The sequence below is a fragment of the Chelon labrosus genome (assembly GCF_963514085.1).
Source record: "Chelon labrosus genome assembly, chromosome: 23".
NCBI lineage: Eukaryota > Metazoa > Chordata > Actinopteri > Mugiliformes > Mugilidae > Chelon > Chelon labrosus.
The window spans coordinates 13,839,642-13,860,534 of record NC_140356.1 but is presented as its reverse complement, the minus strand read 5'-3'; the positions used below and the strand labels follow the sequence as shown (position 1 = coordinate 13,860,534).

The following is a 20,893-nucleotide window of genomic DNA, read 5'->3' as shown; positions in this document are numbered from 1 at the left end:
AGGACAGAACGATGAGCAAGAGATTTATTATGGCTTATTATTATGATTAAGATTTAGCTTTATATAACTTTAACATTGAGTGAGACATATCTGAGATTTCCCTGCTCAAGACAAAAAATAATTTATCAGCCTTTTAAAGCATCAGTGGTGTTCTATGACCTCTGCGTGATGTCCATGTGTGTCCATGGCCAGCTCTAAACACTCATTATCGGCACGTCTAAACTGTTGTAAATCAAATTTATGCCCTGTAACTTAGCCATGAGGATTTTGAGGACGCTGCTTCCTTATATGGAATCCTTGACATTCACTTCAGGTCATGTACTGTATGTGTGTGTGCGCACAAGTGTGAGTGGCGTCTATGAGTGACCATACCCATGATCCCCTTAAACTATCAAAACACCAGAGGAACACTTCATTGTTGGGTAAGAGGACACAACTACACACAGTTGTTTAGATTTATTTCCAAAAAGTACACAATATTCTTACTGCATTTTAGCATAGCTTAGATCCCGGTCACACAAACAGTTTCATTTTGGAAACTATTGTTATGTGTTTCTTTGCCAAGATTTGTATGTCATGACTGTAAAGTTAATACCTAGCTAACGCCAAGCTAACGTTGTCAGCTAGCGTCACATTTGAGAAACAAACTGAAAATGTTTTGCTCAAAAATGTCTTCACGAACCCTCTGTAAACCCTGTAACTAATTAAATTTATATGACGCAAAATAAAAAAGTCACAGTGTTTTTTCAAACTACAAATATAGCTAGTCCAGAAATATAAATGCCAAAATCCAGTCCCAGCTAAGCTAGGCTAGCAGTCTGCTGTCATTGCCTTTTAGCTACTGTTAAAGGTGGTGTCAATCTTAACATTCACGCTCAGGTACAAAGATAATAAGCAGAAGAAATCTCTATTATTTTAAAATGACCAAAATGACTCAACATTGTCGTTGAAGGTTCTCATTAATCTAGTTCATGGCATATCCAAATATGCTTCAGCTCTTTTTAGATATCACTCAACATTGTTTCCTCTAATAATATTTTCCTGTTCATTAATTTAGATGTTTTTCAGTTAAAGCAGAATCCAGGAGTAATATTATCCCTACTGCACCCAGAGCACGTATTTGTCCACCTCTTCCTGATCAACTTAACAGCTACATTATCTGAACTCTCCAAAAACAATACACTGTAAGTACACTTACTATACTTGCCCAAGTGCTACAGGCAATAAAAAATACATGACATAATCCATAAAGAAAATTAACCTTTCTCCCCCACAGTGTGAATTAACCTCTTCACCCTTCACACTGCTGAGGGGCCTTTGACACATGAACCCTGTCTGTGTTGTCTGATTTAAAAAATACAGTGTAATGTGAGCAGGGATAGCAGACACTGGAAATGTGGGGCGTAGCAGTCACATTTAGCCGTTTGAGAGACAGCTGCTGGAGGCTGGAAGCAGATCTACAGTAGACATAAGGTCAGCATATTTTTACATACACTCAAAAGCCCACATGCAAATACTGTATGCCATATTATCTTGTTTGCACGTATGGTAAACCTAAACTTCCACAAGTGGCTTCTAACAAAGTGGGTTTATGTTATAGAGTCATGTATTTTACGTCTGCATGAACTCCAAAAATCAACTCCAGGGTCAAGATAAGGTTCACCGACAACAGTAAGCAGGTGTATACTGGGGCTGTTATGCATGTGACTTTTATAAATTACCCCAGTCGGCAAGAAGGGAGGGGCGTAGCAACAGGTGTCTAATGGGAAAACCATGAGTGTGGTGAGGTGTATAGAGTTTAGTTTTCGTTATGTGCTGACACTGCATTTACACTGTTGAGCCATATTCATTGTTTAAATCAATATTATATATTATTTAATTGTTTGAAGAATTATATTTACTGCATTCCCTTACTTTTGTCCACCATAACTTGCTCATCAATTCTACTGTAAGTGTGTAAGTGTTGCAGAATGATGAAGTCATGTTTATCATTTTTGCGCAAAATATGTGATGAATGCAGCTCTCTTGTGGTAAAGCTGTGATGTGCTGCTGATGTTTTCAGAAATGGTGGAGGTCAATGGTAGGATAATATATCGCAAATAAGTCATATAGTTTTCTTAGAAATTTGGTAATGTGTCTTTTATTATGCCTCTACGTACATTTCCTGCCTTCCTACATACTAACAAGCTAACAAGTTCCATTTGTCATGTTTCCTGACATTTTCAGAAATGATGGAGGTGAATGGTAAGTTAATATATTTCAGCAAGGACATACAGTTTTCTTATAAATTATTTAATTTGGCTTTTATTATGCTTTTGCATTTATTGCATTCCTACATAACAACAAGCTCACAATTTCCACTTAAAAGGCATAATTCCTGACAATTTTCACAAATGGTGGAGGTCAATGGTATGTTGATACATTGTGATTTATTGTATTTTTAACAATTTTATAAAATGTTGATAGTCTCAACAACCTAATCCTTTTATTATGGTCGTATTATGGTCATTACCGGGTCGTTGCCAAACTGTTAGCTTTCGTGGCTTGTAGACACCAACAGTTGCTTAACAGCACCTAGTTGTGAACACAACTTCTCATGTGGTTTAACCACAAGCCCACAAATTCTATTTAAAGGCAGCAATAGAACTTTCCCCTGCATTTTGACTTGTTGTAGTAGGGAAATCATTATTAACATTAATGGTGTCCCAGTAAGCCATGATATTGAACCAGCACGCACAAAAAAGTAGGTCTTCCCCTAAGTGGAATGCAGCCATTGTTAATACACCTGTACTTATCCTACTATGATAATACACAATGTCTACCATGAAAAAAGCTCTGGTTATGACCGAGCCGCCATTTATCCTACGATTGCGGAGCTTCTTTGCATAACCCTAATGAAGAGATGGCAGTTAACAATAAAAATGATCCAGGGAATGTACCCAAGCACAGCAGTTGAGATTAAAAGTGATTAGTACCCTCACTTATCTGCAGCACCTCGCATGAAGTCAGCTTTTTGCATACTAAAGCTGAGTGCTAATGGCTCATACTACTTATTTTGAAATCTCTCTGATCTTGGTTTAATAAAATCTCCTGGGTAACAACTAAAAGACTAAACAGTGTTTTGATTAGCCATTTCCACAAATAACCACCTTCCTCTTATCAGTAAAGTAAGGTCCCTGCATAACACCAGGATGTGTTGCTTCCTCTTAAGTGATGAAAGTCTTGACTGTATGGTTTACAAGAAAGCAGACTACATGCTCTGTGTTTTAACAAAGAAATGTGCTGGAAATCTGGTTGGAAACTTGGAGCAGGACATGGAAAATTCGATAGCATCAGTATCTCTCTTGATCTTTCTGGCTTTTTCCCTGGGGAACTTTGACAGGGGGGGTGACATGGAAAGGAAGGAAGCATCCAACATGGCTGGTGAGCTACAGCGGTTGGAGACCGCAGGGCTAGGAATGAGAAGAACCATGTGAAACTCAGCCAAGTGTGAGACCTGCTGGCATTGCAGGCCTCTTTTCTCTCGCTCTCGTCTCACTGACTCATTAATATCACCCACTTATGAAGCAGACTGTTTTATGACAGGCAGTTGTTGAAGCCCCTCTTTTTTTCAACTTCTTTTGTATTTTTTGCCTATCGTGATTAGTCACACTTTCATTTGCTTGTTTTTGCTCAATCTCAAACTTTTGGAATAACAACAGTGTAAAAAATGTTACCATAGTTGTCTATCTAGACTAGGATCTTTTTTGGTCATAATCTGTCTGGCACAGTCCGCGCATTTTCCACAAGTTCAGTTAACTTACATTTACACAGTAATTTAAGATTTATTGGTGGGAAATGAAGGATGCAGTGTTTGAAGGATTTTTGGAAGTTCTTGAGAAAACATCGATTGTTTTGAGCTCTGAAGCTTTAATTTAAATGTTTTGTGCTTCTTGTGTGTCCTCAAAACATGTGCAATATCAAATTGCTGTACCTCCATGGTACAGGTGGTTTTCTCTTATGGGAGTGGCTACAGCAAAAGCAAGATCAGAATGGTGCATGAGCACTATTGGAACATTTGCAGCAGTGGAAACTACCTAACTTCATTTAGTCATGTACTGTACTCAGGTATAGTTTTGAGTATTTCAGTCTTGTGCTACTTAAGATTTCCACTGCACCATATTCCCGCTCTTCTACATTTTATTTTACATCATTAGATTCTTTTCAAGATGAAGATTTTACACAATTCTGTAAAATACAACAAATCATTTAAGATTTAACCAGTGGTTTCCAAACTTTTTGGCTTCTGACTTTTTAGTTTGTACTCGGGGGTCACATTTCCAGATGTCTTTGGTTTGTTAACAGTTCCACCTAATAGTATTTTCCCTCTAAACGTTCCACATGATTTTCCTTTTAATAAATGTTGATCCAACATCTCACCAGAACTGTATCAGAACTTTTTCCTCTCCCATTAATCGTCTGACAACCGCTCAGATTTATCTTATCTCCCTGTATATAAAACATGTAACATACTATTTAAACAATGATGCTTTAGTGTTAATTATTCGTGTTTGATCATATCATTCAGAGGAACCAAACTAGTACTTTTACTTTAATATTTAAAGAGCATTGTTGTACTATTTGAATACCCTTGAAATACCTGTAATTTTCGCCTAAACCGCTGAAAAAGGCATAACTAAAGTAAATTTAAAGCTGTTCTTGAACCATTTGGTGTACAGGCATGGCTTTGGCCTCTAGAGTCTGTCTACGTGCTACTGGCACTGAGTAATAGGAGCTAAAATACACTAAAAAAAGAAGGATTTTATGTCCGTCTCATTTTTTTTCAATAATGTTTGCCTTCAAAATGACTGTAGTTTAGTGGTGTTGACAGGAAAACACAATGGGACCACAGCTTGAAGTCTTACCTAGTCCCATTTCAAATTTAACAATAACATAACAGTATTTTTTTATTTTACACAGTGTTTTTTTCCTCCTAAGGATAGCACCAGGCGTGGCCAAGAGTGAGTCACAGACATGGTTAATAGTTGTCCATTGGGTCAAGTGAGGTGTCAATCAAAAGCTCAGAGCCATTTTGGTAGCACAGTGTGGCTAATACTTGCAAGCTAACTGAAGTCACGATCAAGAATATTAGGAAAATATTCGCTTTGTGAAATTTTGCTGCAGCAGACATTGTGCCATAGATCGAAGGTTTGGTGTGGACTAACTCTTTTACTGGACAACATTAACTGGACCCTTGGCAACGTAACAGGACCATTTCTGTTGGAGTTTTATCTGCTCTTGGAATACTGTGAGACTCAATAGATGAGTTGTATACAGTTTTTTGTTTGCAACTGGTCCGACATTAGTGTTTACTGAGCTTGCAGTTATGATTATATCCTGAAATGGTGTGCATTATTCTAATCACAAGAAATCAAGCATTCCAACGGTGTATAACATGTGTTGGCACGTACACAGGGAGCTGAGCTAATAGCCCGTTTAGTTAGTCGCGAAAGTTGCCGGGCCATCGGGACAGCAATGGGTTAATCAAAGGATCTGAATACTTCTTTCACATTTGATTCATAGCAAACTGCAGAAGTGTGTTTTTTGGCGTATTAGTTAGGAAGTAGATTATGTATCACTTTGCTCAGCTGTAGTCACTCACAGTATCACCATCACTATGTGTTATCGCATGCTCAAGATTTTCTTGTACTGATCTGGAAAGGAGCCACGGGCTTAAAATGTACACACACACTTTAGGCTTGAAACCGTTTCATGCTTGTAATACATGAGAAGCTCCGATACCGGCCTCACTCAGCACGTTGCGTTTGACAGTGAAATGAGATCTTGTGTACTACCCATCATCCCAGGTTCACTGACTTTAGAGAGCTGGACACACACTTGGTTGGAGTTTAGACAATATGAGAACCCCAAACACTGAAAGGATGACATTAAAATTTCATCAAGTTCTTTCCATGTCCTCACTTGCAGGTATAAACGTGCCAGCGAGTTAAATGGTGTGAAATTAATTGAGGTGCTGGCCAATAGTGTAAATAATGCCACAGATAGTAGCACGGCACAACTTTGCAGAGCAATGCTAAAGAATAAGCAACATGTCAGGAGGTATGTTCTGCTAAATGAGCTGAAGCAGTGACAGTGTCTTAATTTTTAATTTGTGCTTGACCCTTGTGGTTTTAAACACAGTGGATGATAGGGAGATAAAGAAACTCCTCCCCTTCTCCTTTTAGCGTCCATCACTTTAATGACTGGAAGCCAAGCTGCCTCCCTCAGGCCAGCTGTCATGTGTGAGTACACGTGTGTGTGTGTGTGTGTCAAAGTCCGTCTGTAACCAGAGCGCTGGGACTGTCAGAGGTTTGCAGGGGGTTGCCCACGGTCAAAGGTCACCAGGACAGGTGCAGCTCCACTGAAGGAGCTCCTAATGTAATGAGATGGATGAGACTCACTTGTACATTGTCTCTGGGGCTGAAAAATTAAGCCAAAGTGGAAGAGCTAAAAACAGAATGGCAGTTCTTCAAATAGTCGCTTGAGGCTGGCTCCAAAATCAAGTAAATCCCCATAGACACACGCGTTAAAATGGCCAAACAATAAATATGTTTTGTTCTCTACGACAAATTTACCTGTTCAAGACAACTGTACAAGGGGTAAACTTTATACACCAATCAGGCAGAACATTATGACCACCTTCCTAATATTGTGTAGGTCTCCCTTGTGCCTCCAAAACAGTTGTGACTCATCAGAGAATGGACATGGGCCTTCTGAGGGTGTCCTGTGGTGTCTGGTAACAAAATGTTGTTAGTGGGGGGGGGGCTTTGGGTCCTATGGGTTGAGGGGAGGGGCCTCTGTGGATCATCCCGCAGATACTTGATCAGTTCAGGAGCTACTGAATTTGGAGGCCAGGTCAACACCTTGTGCTGTTCTTCATGTGTCCTGTGGTGTCTGGCAACAGAATGTTGTTAGTGGGTTAACCCTAACCCTAACCCTATGGGTTGAGGGGAGGGGCCTCTGTGAGATCGGTTTGGGATCGAGTGAATATGGAGGCCAGGTCAACACCTTGTGCTGTTTTTCATGTTTTCTTTTAGTCGTTCCTAAAGCGTGTTTGTGTGTGTGCCTGTGTCAGGCTGCATCCTGCTGGGGATGGCTGCATCCTGCTGGGGATGGCTGCTGCCATCAAGGAGTGTCATTGCTATCTATGTCTAAGTAACATAAACACGAATGCCAGGTCCAAAGGTTTCCCGGCAGAACATTGAATTGTCACAAGATGGTCAATATTATTTATGTCACCTGTCAGTCGTTTTAATATTGTGGCTGATCAGTGTATCTCACCCGTTTAAATTATTTCAGAACTTAAAAATATGTATTATCTCTCAGCAGAGAGTCAGGCAGAAAGACGCGCTGGTGATGGTGACGGAAATCTTATGGGTAGCGTTACAGAGGGTCCATCCATCTTAATGTACAATATATCAACAATGAACCCACGACTTAGAGTGAGAAAACACTGAATGCAGCAACTATCAATTGAAAGATTAATCCTGAGCTGATCAATATTTTTATAGGATCAATGGATCAGTTGGCTGTGTGTCCATGTAGTGTTTGTACAAACAAATCTAAGGAATTATCAGCTAACTCTGCATTTCCACTTTCCATTTTAACGCCTTTTGGCTTATTGTTTTGGTTTTCCAGCCCAAAGCTGTTTTGCTTTGCTGTCAATGCTCTCATAAAGTTTGTTATCAGCAGCAACAATGGATCTAATTAACCAAATGTACACTGCTCAGCACCAAGTAAACATATTACACATTTTTGCTGCAATTGAAAAGCAATTTTGCTTAAAACTGGCTAGGAGTATAAATAATTTGGTGTAATTATTACGCAAAAATCACAAAAATCTTTGTAATTACTAAAAAACAGAAAAGTAAACAAACAAGAACATGGAAAGGCGAAGAAAACCCCTGTGTTCCAACATCCTGACTCACCATTACAACCTCAAAGAAAACCAAACACGCTCGCTCCGACAGTTCGAAGCACATTGGAGGGGTTAACACGGGGAAATGGACACAATCCCAGAATAGAGAGCATGACTCAGCATGGGAGCGCTGCTGCCTTACTTCTAACCACGTTAACCCCCCCGGCCCGGCTATGTGTGAATGTGGAGGAGGCAGTTTGTGTTCTCCTCACCCTCTGTTTGCACACTTCAAAACCACAGCCCCGTTTAACGCACGTTTAGCCAGACAATAGCACTTGAAGGACGATCAGCTCTGGAAGAATATACGCTTCAACACTCAAAAAGTGGTAAGTATTGAAGGCAAACTATTGGAACTATTCAAGACCGTAACAATTTGAATTCAGTTATTTAAAAGTCAAAATGTTATTACACTGGAAAATTCATGTTATTGTTGATGATAAGGCCATTATTCTCAAAAGAAACCAGATAAGGCAGTATGACAGGCAAAAAAAAAGATAAAAATGTAAGAAAAAAACTATTGACCAAATCTTGAAATGAAAAGCTATATCTCAACCTTGAAAACAGGACAAACCCGAAAGAGAATTATCTCCCATCTTTGCATTTCAGCTTTACATTTTAGCCAGAAAACATAACACTTCTCAGCCAGCATCTACGCAAATAATTTAGGGCTGCAACACCTCGTCAATGTCATTGATTATTAATTAAAAACACAATCAATAGATTAGTTGACTAATCGAAACAATGATCGAGAGATTCATTGACTGACAAAATAATCATTTGTTGCAGCCCTGACACATACAGTATATCAACGCTCTGCTTGTTCGCCGAGTTATATAGCTTCTGGTAACTACCGAGGACATCTGCTGTAAACAGCTATCATCTCCTTTAACAGAGTGACCTGAACATGCACTGTTACTGTGACAAGGCCTGGACACCGACATGGAAGAACTACTGGCAACAAAAGGCGACTGTTGCATTGACTTGTACAGAAAGTTGCACTTGAACGCACCACAAAGGCTGCAGCCAACTGTCAGCTGGTACATTCATTCTGCGCTTACGTGAAAGTAAATAACTCATCATAAAAGCAGGCTGCAGTAGTCTGTATTCGTCATTTTCTCCCCTCAAGCACTAGTTCAGCTGATAACTGAGCTGAACAGCCAATCAGAGAGAGCTCCCCGACAGACCACCGCAGATTCAGCATGTTGAATCTTGGCAATGGCGTGGGACACACTACCAAAACAGACGCCGCAGATTCTTGCCGACGGCCGGAGACTTGCCAAGAGCTGACCGTGGTGCTTGGTTTGTCAAGGCCTTTAGAAAAAGGTTTTGGTGATGCAAAACAGTTCACTTGTTCTCAACCATTAGGATCTTGTGATTGCCCATCTTCCTATCTCAGTTGCACACCACATTTTCACCAAGTAGCGTTAAAATGAAATTATCATCTAGACCAGAGGTCTTCAACAGGGGGTCCGCGACCCCTAGGGGGTCCGCGGAGGTACTGCAGGGGGGTCGCGAAAATGTTTTGATTGATTAGACATTTTTTTATATTCACCTCCACAATTTTTTTTAAACACACATGAAGTTCTTTTTAAATGTTATACAGCTTGGGGATTATGGGGAAAAGAATCAAGGCTCTAACTATTATATAACATATATTTATGGGCGATTTCCTGATAGTAGTGATCATAAACGGCAACAGAGTCAACCATCTTGATGTAAATAAACGATCTATGCTGCTGTGCCATACTATAGGACCGGTTTAATATAAAACACAATTTTATACAATATATATATATAAGTAGGGGGTCCCCGCTCCATCTCTCCATCAGATTGGGGGTCCTTGGCCTGGAAAACGTTGAAGACCCCTGATCTAGACATTACCTGGCTTCCAACTGTCCTTGAATATGACTCTTTAAGACTTTTCAAATTCCAGCTACCTTCAGTCCAAGTTTACATTTTAAAAAAAGCTCAAAGTCTGGCTTTTCCTATGAGGGGTTTGTTATTCAACCTTAAAAGGCTGTTCCCAGATTCCCAGACGGAGTTCGTGCACAGAAGATTGGGAGGACTCTACCTGCAAGCTTTTTTTTGTAGCAGCAGCACATTCAAACTGATTTCTATATCCTTACAAGAAAGAAAACAGCCAGGGAGCTTTAAATAAATACCCTGTAGACTGTATTCTTGTGTTGTGGGCTGTCAAAGTATTGGAACAGCTTGTCATGAAACACTTTTTCACATCTCGCCAGTTAGCAGGCAGGCATTAGCAGCTTGCTAGCAGCCAAGTCTTCTCATCTCAGCTGAAACTCTTGGTATTAATAGTCTAATTTCATGCAGCATGCATGCCACATCCTTAATCGACAAGGGAAGAGAATCAAGTACATCTAGGAAGTAGTTTTTTTTTCCTCCAGGCATGACTTAGCGTCATTTAGCTGCAGGGATTTCAATTAATGCACATATTATTCTATTTATAACTTCCCCCTTGTTCTAACCCAGCAAAAATGTCTGATACCATGTAAACATTATGTGGAAGTCTAGAATATTGATTCAGCGAAGTTGGACGTCATTCTGACTGATCAACTGAAAACTCAACCCTCACACTAGCTCAGAGGCCCGACATGACACAGAAAGCCAAGGCTCAATATCCAATCTCAAGAGTTTCCACTCCGGTGCCCTCTCGCCTTGTAAACATCCTCACGCTTTCCTACTCAGAACCCAGTCTGCAGATCCACATTTGATCTCTTAATTCCATCGAAACTGTCACGGAAGCAAGCACCCGGCGGCAAACGCACACTCCCTTTCGGCCTCGTCGGGTTGCTGGATCATGTTTTCCGGCGCTGGGAGACAGTTTGAAACCTTAAATCCTCCCTTAATAGTAGTAATTTAGACTTCTAATCAGTTCTTAGAGAGAAATGGGGCTGACACGATTACGGGAAGGAGAGGAGATGCTCAAAAAAGATAGGGATGTTTGAGGATGTCAGTACGGATGTAATTGAGCCACTGGGGGATAGCAAATAGGAGCTCTGACTATGAGGCAATGCATCTAATAAGCAGAGAGCTTGACAGAGCGTTGCAGAAGGCAAACAGCTCTTTTTTCTTTCTTTTTGCCTTTCCCTGTTTTCTCCCACTTCCTTTATAAAAGTATCTTTATAGTTTACTTCAGCTCTTTCGCTCTGGTCCATCTTTCCATATCTTCCCTCTTCATTTGATCTCTATTCCCTCTTTTCCTTCCACCTCTGTGACTCTGTGCTTGATGTTGTGTGTAATTTTGTAAATCTGAACAGCATCATCTTGTTTTCCCTCATATCACTGAAAGCTTACATTTCCATCTCATAATCTAATTAATATCCCCCTTTTTGATGTACTGCGTCAGTATTTCAGTTTGAATAAAATCATGATGCTTGGATTGTCCTTCCTTTGTCCACCCCCTCTCCCCCGAGTCTTCCTCTCACATGTATCTCCACAAAGTATAAAAGGAGACAAGTGATGATATCTTCTCCTTTATTGAGGTCAATAACATCATAATTGCAGGCTTTGTAAATGTCTCTCGGCCTCATTATCCTCTATGGCAAGGCGTTATTGATGTTTCTGCCTCTCCTCTATATTTTCCTCTTAGCGAGTGAGGCAGAGCATTTTACCACAGCTCCCCTGCCTAGATCTGAAGAGCTGTGTTTAAGTGAAGCCTTGACAACAGTATTTTCTGCGCTCTATCAAGCACTTATGTTAGGGTCTATTACAGCTGTGAAAGAGCTGACTTGACACTGGATGAGATCATTTTTAAATGACGGGGCGGTGCTGGTGGGCAATCGTGAATCGAAAGAGGCAGGTGCAAGTTACAGGAAGCTGTTACCACCAGGATTGATTCAACGGGTGAACTTATAGCCGAACACAAACAGATTCATGTAGACATGTTATGCTCAGTTTAACTTCTGAGCAACACTGCAGGCAGTTACTGTGTGTGAAGTGTTTATGTTAAAAAGGCCACGTGGGGACCGGTTCAATGCTGTGTTTTAGGGTGACTTATTCAACTGCAGCTAACTATTATATTAATTATGGATTAATCTGCTGATTACTTCGTTACTCAATCAAATGTATGGTTTGTAAAAATTCTGAAAACAGTGAGAAATTACATCCCATATGCTTTATATTGTTTTTATTGCTTTATATTGTTTTTATTGCTTTTATATTGTCTCTTATGTTTGATGTCTTATATTTTAGGTTGTATTTTATGTATAGCACTTTGTGTCAGCCACAGCTGTTTTAAAGGGCTTTATAAATAAAGTTGAGTTGAGTTGAGTTTAAACGATTAACAAAATGATTGCAAGTTTTGCCAGTTGTCCAATTGATGAAACGTTTCTGGTATATTAAAAAATAGCAACTAAAGCTTTCAGATCAAATGTAAAAAGTCCAATATGTCTTAAATTCATACTTATGTAAAGCAAATAAAAGGAAAGGTAGGGGAGGTAGAAGTCTACACTCTGGGAGTTGCAGGTTTTGAGGATTTGGATCATTCAATAAGGCAGACCTTCTTGATTCTTTGGGTGAATGTGGTAAAAGAATATGTCATTCACTGTCTCTCTCAACAGAGACTTTCTTCATCATTCATTCTCTGACACAGCCACCGTTCATAGGTATTCAGTTATATTCACTTCTATTTTGTCTGGCACCACCACGCACCAGTGATATTGATTTGACTAATATACCCATCTGTTCCAGTTTATTCCATATCAGTTTAGTATATTTAGGAAAGAGTGCAATGATCCCTTCACTGATCATCGATTCGTGTCTTTTTATTTCTATTTTTGTGGTGTTTTGTGGAAATTAGCAGATTTAATGAGAGCATTTGCCTCTCCATTTGCAAATGTTCCACCAAACTAAGTTGCCCCCAGCACCATATTGGAAGACAACCATCACTGCATCCTGGGCCTAGCGCCACCCAAGATGAATGTGTTTCAAGTAAACACAAATGTTCTTTCCTAAAAAAAAGAAAAAAAAAAAAAAAAAAAGCTGAAATAGATTAATTTCTTCTTAATACACATCAGTACAAGGAAAGGGACTCTTCACATTCACTCGCTACACTTACTGACTTTGTACGCGATCGTGCTTGGCCCGTATTCTGTCTGAATGCACGTTTAAGCAAAAGACGCTGGAATGTTAACTTAAAGCAGGAGGTAAAATATTAACAGTTTTGAGCTTTAGAAAGCAAAGATGCCACAAATTATTGCAGCTTCCCAAGGCTGAGGACTTGCCAAGTCTCTGTGTTTTTACATCAATTAGACTATGAATACATTTTAAAGTCAAATTACGCTCCATATTGACATTTTAGTCACTTCATTAAAATATATATGCGTTTAAAAGATTAATCATAAGAGAAAGTAATCATTAAATGCAACCCAAACTACACTTTATGGTAAAATGTGAGTGAACATTCACACAGAAGCAAGGAAACAAAATAATTCACATAATTTTGAATTTTATGTCCTGAAAAGTATACTACTAACAATTCTCAGGCCTTTTCGTTATCTGAGTACCGCTCGACAGTCTGTAACTGCCGCAGAGGGCCCCAGGGTCAGGCTTCTTTCCTACCCTTGCCCATGTTTGACCTCACACTCTGGACCACGACTAGCTGGGCCTGACTCGTCGTCCCCCCAGCGCCTCAGTCTGCCTCCTCCACACCCTCCATGTCAAGCGGCATATACGCACTGACAGAACTAACAGCTCCCATTGTATCACCTCTCCCCGCAGGTGTCTGGACGCATTAAATGGGGAGAAAAGGAATTGTTGTGACACCTGCAAGTGTTTGTACTTGCTTCAGAGGAATTTTACTTGCCAGTGAGAGAGTAATACTAGAGAAAAGAGCAGAAGCAGTAACTCAGTTAATAGCATGCATCCTGCGATACGATTTTGCAACAAGTTTTGGAATGAATCATGAGGTCTTTGGTCTACTGTTAGAAATATAGGTCAAGTTTATATCCGGGATAAAGAAAAAAGAATGGTAAAAGAGTTTGTGTGTACAAGCAGTTTAAATAATTGTCAAGTAATGCATTAAACCTGCAAAATCAAACATAAAAAGGTTTGTCAGGAGTCTTACATACAGCACTAGAACTCCACATACAGCAGAACTAGGGTTTCTGCATGCAGAATAATGCACATGTATCTCATTTTTAAATCCTGTCGTTTAAAATTACAAATATAACATTTTTTTTTTAAAATGTTATATTCCACCGCGTTTCCTCTTTCTCTTGCCCAGCCTCACCCCTCCAGCTGCCTTTCTCTCTACTGCACGTCATTTTGAACTGCGCTCACATGACTAAACCGCCACATCGCCGTCACCTTCACACTTTCTGAGCTAACTCCCTAACCCATCCATCCATACATCGGCCCTCGCCTTCAGCTTCAACGCACACAGACAATCTTGGACGAGGCGTATAAATAGAGAGATTTGAAGAAGAAGAAGAATAAAACAACAACCCCTCGGCCAAAAATGGCCAATTAACGTCAATCTAGACGCCTACACAAACAGACGACTGTGAGTGCCGTACTCAGTACTAGTCTGCCTGATGGCTACACACAGTAGTGTCCAGTGTAGTCTGAACACTGGCATTAGCTGCTCTTATGTCTCCATGCAGCTCCATTAAGGGGCTCGAGAGAAGCCATCACGGGCCGTCATGGGTCCACTTTTCTCAGGTTCTCAAAATATAACATGACAAATGGGCTTGTTGTGTCTCACAATAGATATTTTACGCACTTATGTGTGATCAGGAGTGAAGCTGGCATACCGAGTCCTCAACCACAATTCTGAATATTTATAGAAATGTTTAATTTAAAGTCTTAAAGTTATTAGATCACTCTCTATAATGATAATTTGTGTTTCTGATGGTCGCTCTGTCTCCCTGTTGTTTACCACTGAAAGCTACTCTTCTTAACTATTAAATAATTAGGTGGCTTTGTCTTTGTAGCATCCTGCCAAGTTCTGATAAAACGTTATTAACAAGCAGGCAGTGACACATGCTTGATTTACAACACAGCCCATTTACTACACTCCCATTCCTTTATATTTCCGTACACAGATGTGCTTCCCGTACCAAACAGGCTCCCATTCAGACAGCTGTTAGCTATTCCCAAGGTTGCCTGGGCAACAGTGCAATGGAAAAATCTTGGGAATTTCCATGTGGCAAAGGATTGTGAGAGAAATAACACAACTCTGAGGTCCCCTCTCGAGTTTCTCTTCACATACGCTGCAGTGCATGTTTTTCTCTTGAGGAACTTGCAGTGGGAAACTAACCCAGACAATGAAGCAAACTCTGAGGTCACACTTTAGCAAGGAGCGGGGGGGGGGGGGGGGCACAACATTTTGCAAGGCCAATCTACACTCCTCCGGGCTGTATTTAAACCTACGTATATGTCCGAGTCAGGAAACTCAATGCCCCTTCCTCACAGACGGAGGCTTGCCTAAATATAGCAGGAGCTGGGATGAGGTGTATAGGGGAAAAAAACGAGATGTAAATAAATGAGAAAAAGGAGGGAAATGAGTGAGAAAAGAGCAAAGGAAAAATAGCTAGACATATAAAATAAATAAAGCGAGGAGACTAATAGGCAAATGTAATCCATGTGCACAGATTTTGCCCTCCCTTTGCACGAGTTCGTGTAACAGATACAACCCCGTCAGCTGTCTCCTGAAATATACCTGCAAGCACCAACTCCCTTAAGGCCAAAGCATGCAGATCCCCGCCAAGGAAACCCTAGCTGATCATTCCCATCTGCTGCTCCTTACATTTGATTCATCCTCTTCACATCCCCAAGTTAGAACTGACCGCAAATAAAAGTTGAAGGGGAAATTTATCAAATGATTTTGTCTTTTTTTTTTTCTTTACTAGATTCTCAACCCTGTCTGTCTCTACCAAAGCAAGAGTCTGCAGCTCCATGATTCAATCAAGAAACAAAGCCTGGAGGCTTATCCGAGGACTAAAATAAAACAGAATCCATAAAAAAAATAATAATAATAAGTAACAATGTGTTGGGTGACTGCAGCCAGCGTGATTTTTTTTTCCAGGGATACAGGCACATTTTCTGGTTCAGATCTTCTAGCAGCAGGGATAACGTCAAGCAACAGTCAATGCACAAGCGTTAAGAAGCTGTTTAAACCATGATTCAAGGGATGGGCTGATTAAAGTCGTGGTCATAATCGTTCTCTCTGCACTTGAGTTTTTATCGTTTTTATGGCTGCTGTCGAAGCATCTGGGATCCAGAGGGAGTTTGGACACGAAATATGGTGCATGTGTGCGTCTGGATGTGTGAATTGAGCCATATTCATTCACGGGCTACCATTGGTGCCCAACCCGATCAAATTAATGTGTCTAGACAAACAAAAGGAAAAAATGAAACCTTTATCGAGGCGTAAATTGCACTTAATCGAAGAAAAGTTGTGAAAATTAGCCTAGATGTTTTACCGTCTCACTTGTTTGAAGAAATAAATAAAAGAGTAGATCTGGGACTTATTTGGTCTCTTGCTGAGATTCAAGTGGGAAGATTCATAACAAAATCAAGCCTTAAGCAGCTGGTTAGGGGAAAAGAGAATCGACTTGTGCGACCATCAAAAAAAAGACAAGATAGCTTTGCAAGCCTGCTCACATTCTCAGTTTGTCAGATACGGATGCGGTTCGATCAAAGCCACTAATGTCACAAGATATCGCCCTTTGAAACACTGAGTTAACCACACCTGAGCCTGAATGTAACCAAGTGCAAACTAAACTTAAACCAAAAGTCAAATGAAACTCCCAAAAACTCCTAGGTACATAGGTAAAAGTACTGTGACGATCTCCTATTTACAAGCGCCAATAGTAGATAGCTTTGCCAAAATGCCACTGCCTAAATCTAGCCAAGTAGTTTTGGTGCCTAAATCAAAGTCTAAACTTCTAGAAAACTAAAATTAAGACTAAAAGTCAACAAAATCATGGCCCCAAATGGGACATGATTGAAAATGCTGCGAAACCTCCGTTGTTGCTGTATCGAAGTGGATCTGTCGCCCCGGGAATGAGAACACAGTGGGCATGCATCGACCGATTACCTTATTTGTTTTAACCATACAGAAATCAGAGTGTAAAAGCATTCATTTGTGGTTTTAACAGTAACTATTTCTAGGTACGGCCTTCGAGTCTCATCTTAGTGCGAGCATTTAAAACCGGAAGTCGCGGAAACTTCCGGTTTTAAGACAGCTCTGCAAATATCCCTCGCTAAAACCACATTTTGTGCACTTTGTGAGGAAACATGCATGTATCCCAAAACTTCATCGGGTCGTCAATGTCTTGCCTTCCCCTCTAAATCTGGATTTCGTTTCCTTTCAGAAATATTATTTACTCAAGAACCCTGCTACACCAGTGTTTCTTTACAAGCTCCTTCTTGCCTCACAACTGTCCGTGCTGCTTTCTGCTCAGATGAAGTACCTCCTCACATTATGCCCACTGATCGCCAGAGACGAGGCCGCAGACACGAGCAGCGTGGCTCTTTAGCTGGTTGAGCATGAAATCAATTTAAAAAAAAAAAAGCAAGCGAGAGAGCAGGGGGTGACAGAAGCTGCGGGAAAGAGAGGATGGAGATGAAATATATCTGAAATCCAGAAGACGCATATATGTTTTGGACGAGGCCGTCAAATTAAGCAAAACGCACTGGTGGCGCTAATATTTGGACATTTCATGTGCAGAATTTATGCAGCCAAGTATCCACACATGCACATGGGAGCTCAAGACGTCCGAGCGGTCTCAGTTTGTCTCGCTCGTGTTGTCTCTTTTCCTCTTCGTCTGTATCTTTTCCTCTTTATCTCCCCTGATCTCTCGGCGTGCTAGACGGCGCCGAGATCTCTGGGGCATGGTCTGTGACATCAGACTTTGCATTTCAGATTCGATGATGTTAATCATCCGCCTTCGGGCAGCAAAGAGGAGAGGAGAGAGGAGAGAGGAGAGGGAGGGAGACGAAAGGGACACACGGGGAGCCGGACGGAAGGAAGATGGACAGGGAGAGAACGAGACGGAAACAGGGGGAGCGATGAGAAAGAGAGTGAGAAGGCGCGGAGGAGGAGGAGGAAGAGGAAGAGGAGGAGAGGGGGGGCATGAGATCTGAAACAGACAGATGCTGGAATGTGATTTTAGTGACCAAAGAAGGAAAGAAAGAAATGTCATTTTTTAGTCATAGAAGCTTGAGCTCCTCATGACTTTGACCCTAAGACCTTTGCCATATTTTGGAGTTTCCCAGAAGAAGAAGAAGAAGAAACACGCCGGGTCACTCTCTCCATCCTCGCCCTTCTTGTTTTTCTTCCTCTCTCTGTGACTTTCACCTTGAGGAGTCAATGTGAAGCCTGTCACTCAAAATCAGCATCACTACAACCAACACCAACTCTGGCTGCTCACGGTAAAAAAAACAAAGAATTAAAGGAGCTGATGCCTGGTTTTGCAGGACCGTGCAATGAATGATACTATATATTCTACTATATGAACCGACTTCTCCTAAATCAAACAAAGACAGCCCCGCCATTGAACGTGGTCCTGCAGTTCGTCAAGCCTGTGTGAATATCATGCACACAACCCACAGATCAATCCACTTAGTGCCCATGAAATATAGGGAGTGGGCAGGCCACTCTGCTAGTCTGACATCATTGTAGTCGGCCATTAGGCTAAGTGCCATCACGGCTCACCGCGTCTCCGAGACCATACACTCGGGCCAAACCCCGTCGTCCCGACTCCCTCAGAACCATCTGGAATCTCTAAGACCTGTTGATTAAAGTGCGAGGCGCAGCATATGAGCGAGCCTGCACACCTACACGCCGCAGTTTAATTTGGGAACTGTACTCATGTGACCACGGGGTGGATCATCTGTTGCATCTATTAATGTTGCACTGCAAATATAGAGTTGCAGATATCCAGGCAGAGGGAGCGGTATTTCTAACTTTATCACACGGGTCCCGGCTCAGAGCTGAAGGCCAGGCTGCTCAGACTGTTTGCAATGAATAATAGAGCAAAGCTGACCTACTGGTCCACATATTGAAAAGAAGAAGTAATTATGAATTCACATGAAGGGGGGGGGGGGGGGGGGGGGTTTATGCAACTCGAGAACCGGCCAGGAGATGAGTCTTGAGCAAAATGAGAAATGCTAGTTTGAGTGCACCATTATTCCACTTTTTCAGGAATCAGTTAAACATCTATCCATCACAAGTTCACAAAAACCAAAGACAGACACTTTAAATAACCCAGAACCAAAAACTTTCAAACATGTACTCATATTTTCATCTCTTTTTCACAACTGATCCAGAGGAGGGCGTGTCCTACCTCCCAGTAATCTCCCTACTAACAGCTTCAGCTTTCAAGTCTCAACTTTCTTGTACTGTAAAATAAATCATCACAAATGTTTGGGGACGTGCTTGAGAAAAAAAAAAAGTTCTGCAGTTGAGGTCTCACTCTAACCTCCTGGGATGATTCATGTGACAGCCAGACACATGTGACGCTGCTGCTGCTGCTGCTGCTGCAGGCTGGCAATAAATGGACAGTGAGCTTTAAATATCACGTTTCACAGGGTAAAAATGCATCCGGAGTAATGTGCAACCATCATCACTTGGCAAAAAAGAAAAAATAGGCGAAAGTGCGTCTGCTCCGGCTGAGAGGATTTCCCAGCAACTGAACCGCGTTCCAACTTAAAACTGAATGCAAACAAATGTTTATTGTAACAAAAAACCTGATAGTGGGAAATAAAACTCTGTTTTAGAAGGGTGTTTTTTCTTCTGCACTCACACGAGACTTTCAAAAGCCAACAGGCTGTTCTTGGAGCTGTACTTACATCTGCGATGTTGGGAATTGTCCGGTCGACACAGACGAAATGCTTGTCAACAGTAAGAGAAGACAGACTGAGTAATCCATTGTGTTGTGTTTCTATTTCCCCCCTAAAAAAAAAAATAATAATAACAGGGTCCAGACCGGGGAGGGGAGGAGGGGGGGTGGAGAAGATGCACAAAAAATTGTCCACAAATCCACAGCGCCGTGCGTACTTCTCGAGCAAAAACGCCTCACACCGCCATCGGTGCGCGTTTGGGAACAAATCTCATCTGGTATCTGATGTGTGTGTGAGTGTGTCCCCCCTCCCTCCTTCCCTTCCTCCCACCAGTGGAGTTGAGGAGTGTTCTTTTTTAGGTTCTGCTGGAGTGTGTGTGTGCGCGTGTGTGTGTGTGTGACTGTTAAGTGAGTGTCTCAAACTGCGATAGGCTATTAGAGCAGATCTACAGCGTGTGTCAAAAAAGAAAAAAAAAAAAAAAAAAGGAGAAAAGGGGAGGGCGCATTTAGATCTCAAGCTTGGACGGCGTAGCGGTGCCACTCCGCACACTGCAAAAAAACATCTCAGCTGTCAGTCAGTCAGCAGCGACGTTCCTACTGTGAGGAAAGTGTCTTAAATTGAATCTAATATTCTTATAAATTAATGCACGAGTTGTAAATGCTTTACAGGAAATCTTAATCCACATTTTTGATTATTTCAACTGAATTTTGCGCAATTATGTCTGTAAAAAAATACTGACTAACGTATAAAAAGTCAGTCTATTTACAACATTTACCCGGGTTTTGCCTTTTAAACATGACTAAAAATCACACTAGAAGAAACAGCGTGGACCCTTTGGCAGTGCGGGTCGACATTTTTTACAGTGTGCGTTTTGATGTTTGTGTTCCTGACGCACAAATGGGTTTCCGGACGCTCTCCCCTACACCGCCGCACGCAGCGACTATTACGCACGGCTCTCTCGCCGTGGGAGTGGTGTCACCAAAAGCACAGGACAAACACCGCCTCGGCACCTCTCAGCGACGCTCAGTCACCTTCCTGTCTGCTCTCGACAGTTCTCACTCAAACTGAGGTGCAGGTTCCCCCATTGTCAGACGATTACCATAAATCTGTTTATCCTTATCTTTCTTT

The 20,893-nt window shown here is 41.3% G+C and overlaps 1 protein-coding gene across 1 annotated transcript in view; it reads right to left on the bottom strand.

Moving 5' to 3' along the window:
* The window catches only part of LOC311508597 (voltage-dependent calcium channel subunit alpha-2/delta-1-like), a 97,994-nt gene extending 77,775 nt beyond the window's left edge, over nucleotides 1-20,219 (bottom strand). The window contains exon 1 of the mRNA XM_084573428.1: nucleotides 19,775-20,219. Within this exon, the coding sequence (XP_084429554.1) occupies nucleotides 19,775-19,854 (80 nt within the window). The 5' untranslated portion in view covers nucleotides 19,855-20,219. The remainder of the gene's footprint in view (nucleotides 1-19,774) is intronic.
* Nucleotides 20,220-20,893: the final 674 nt, after the last annotated feature.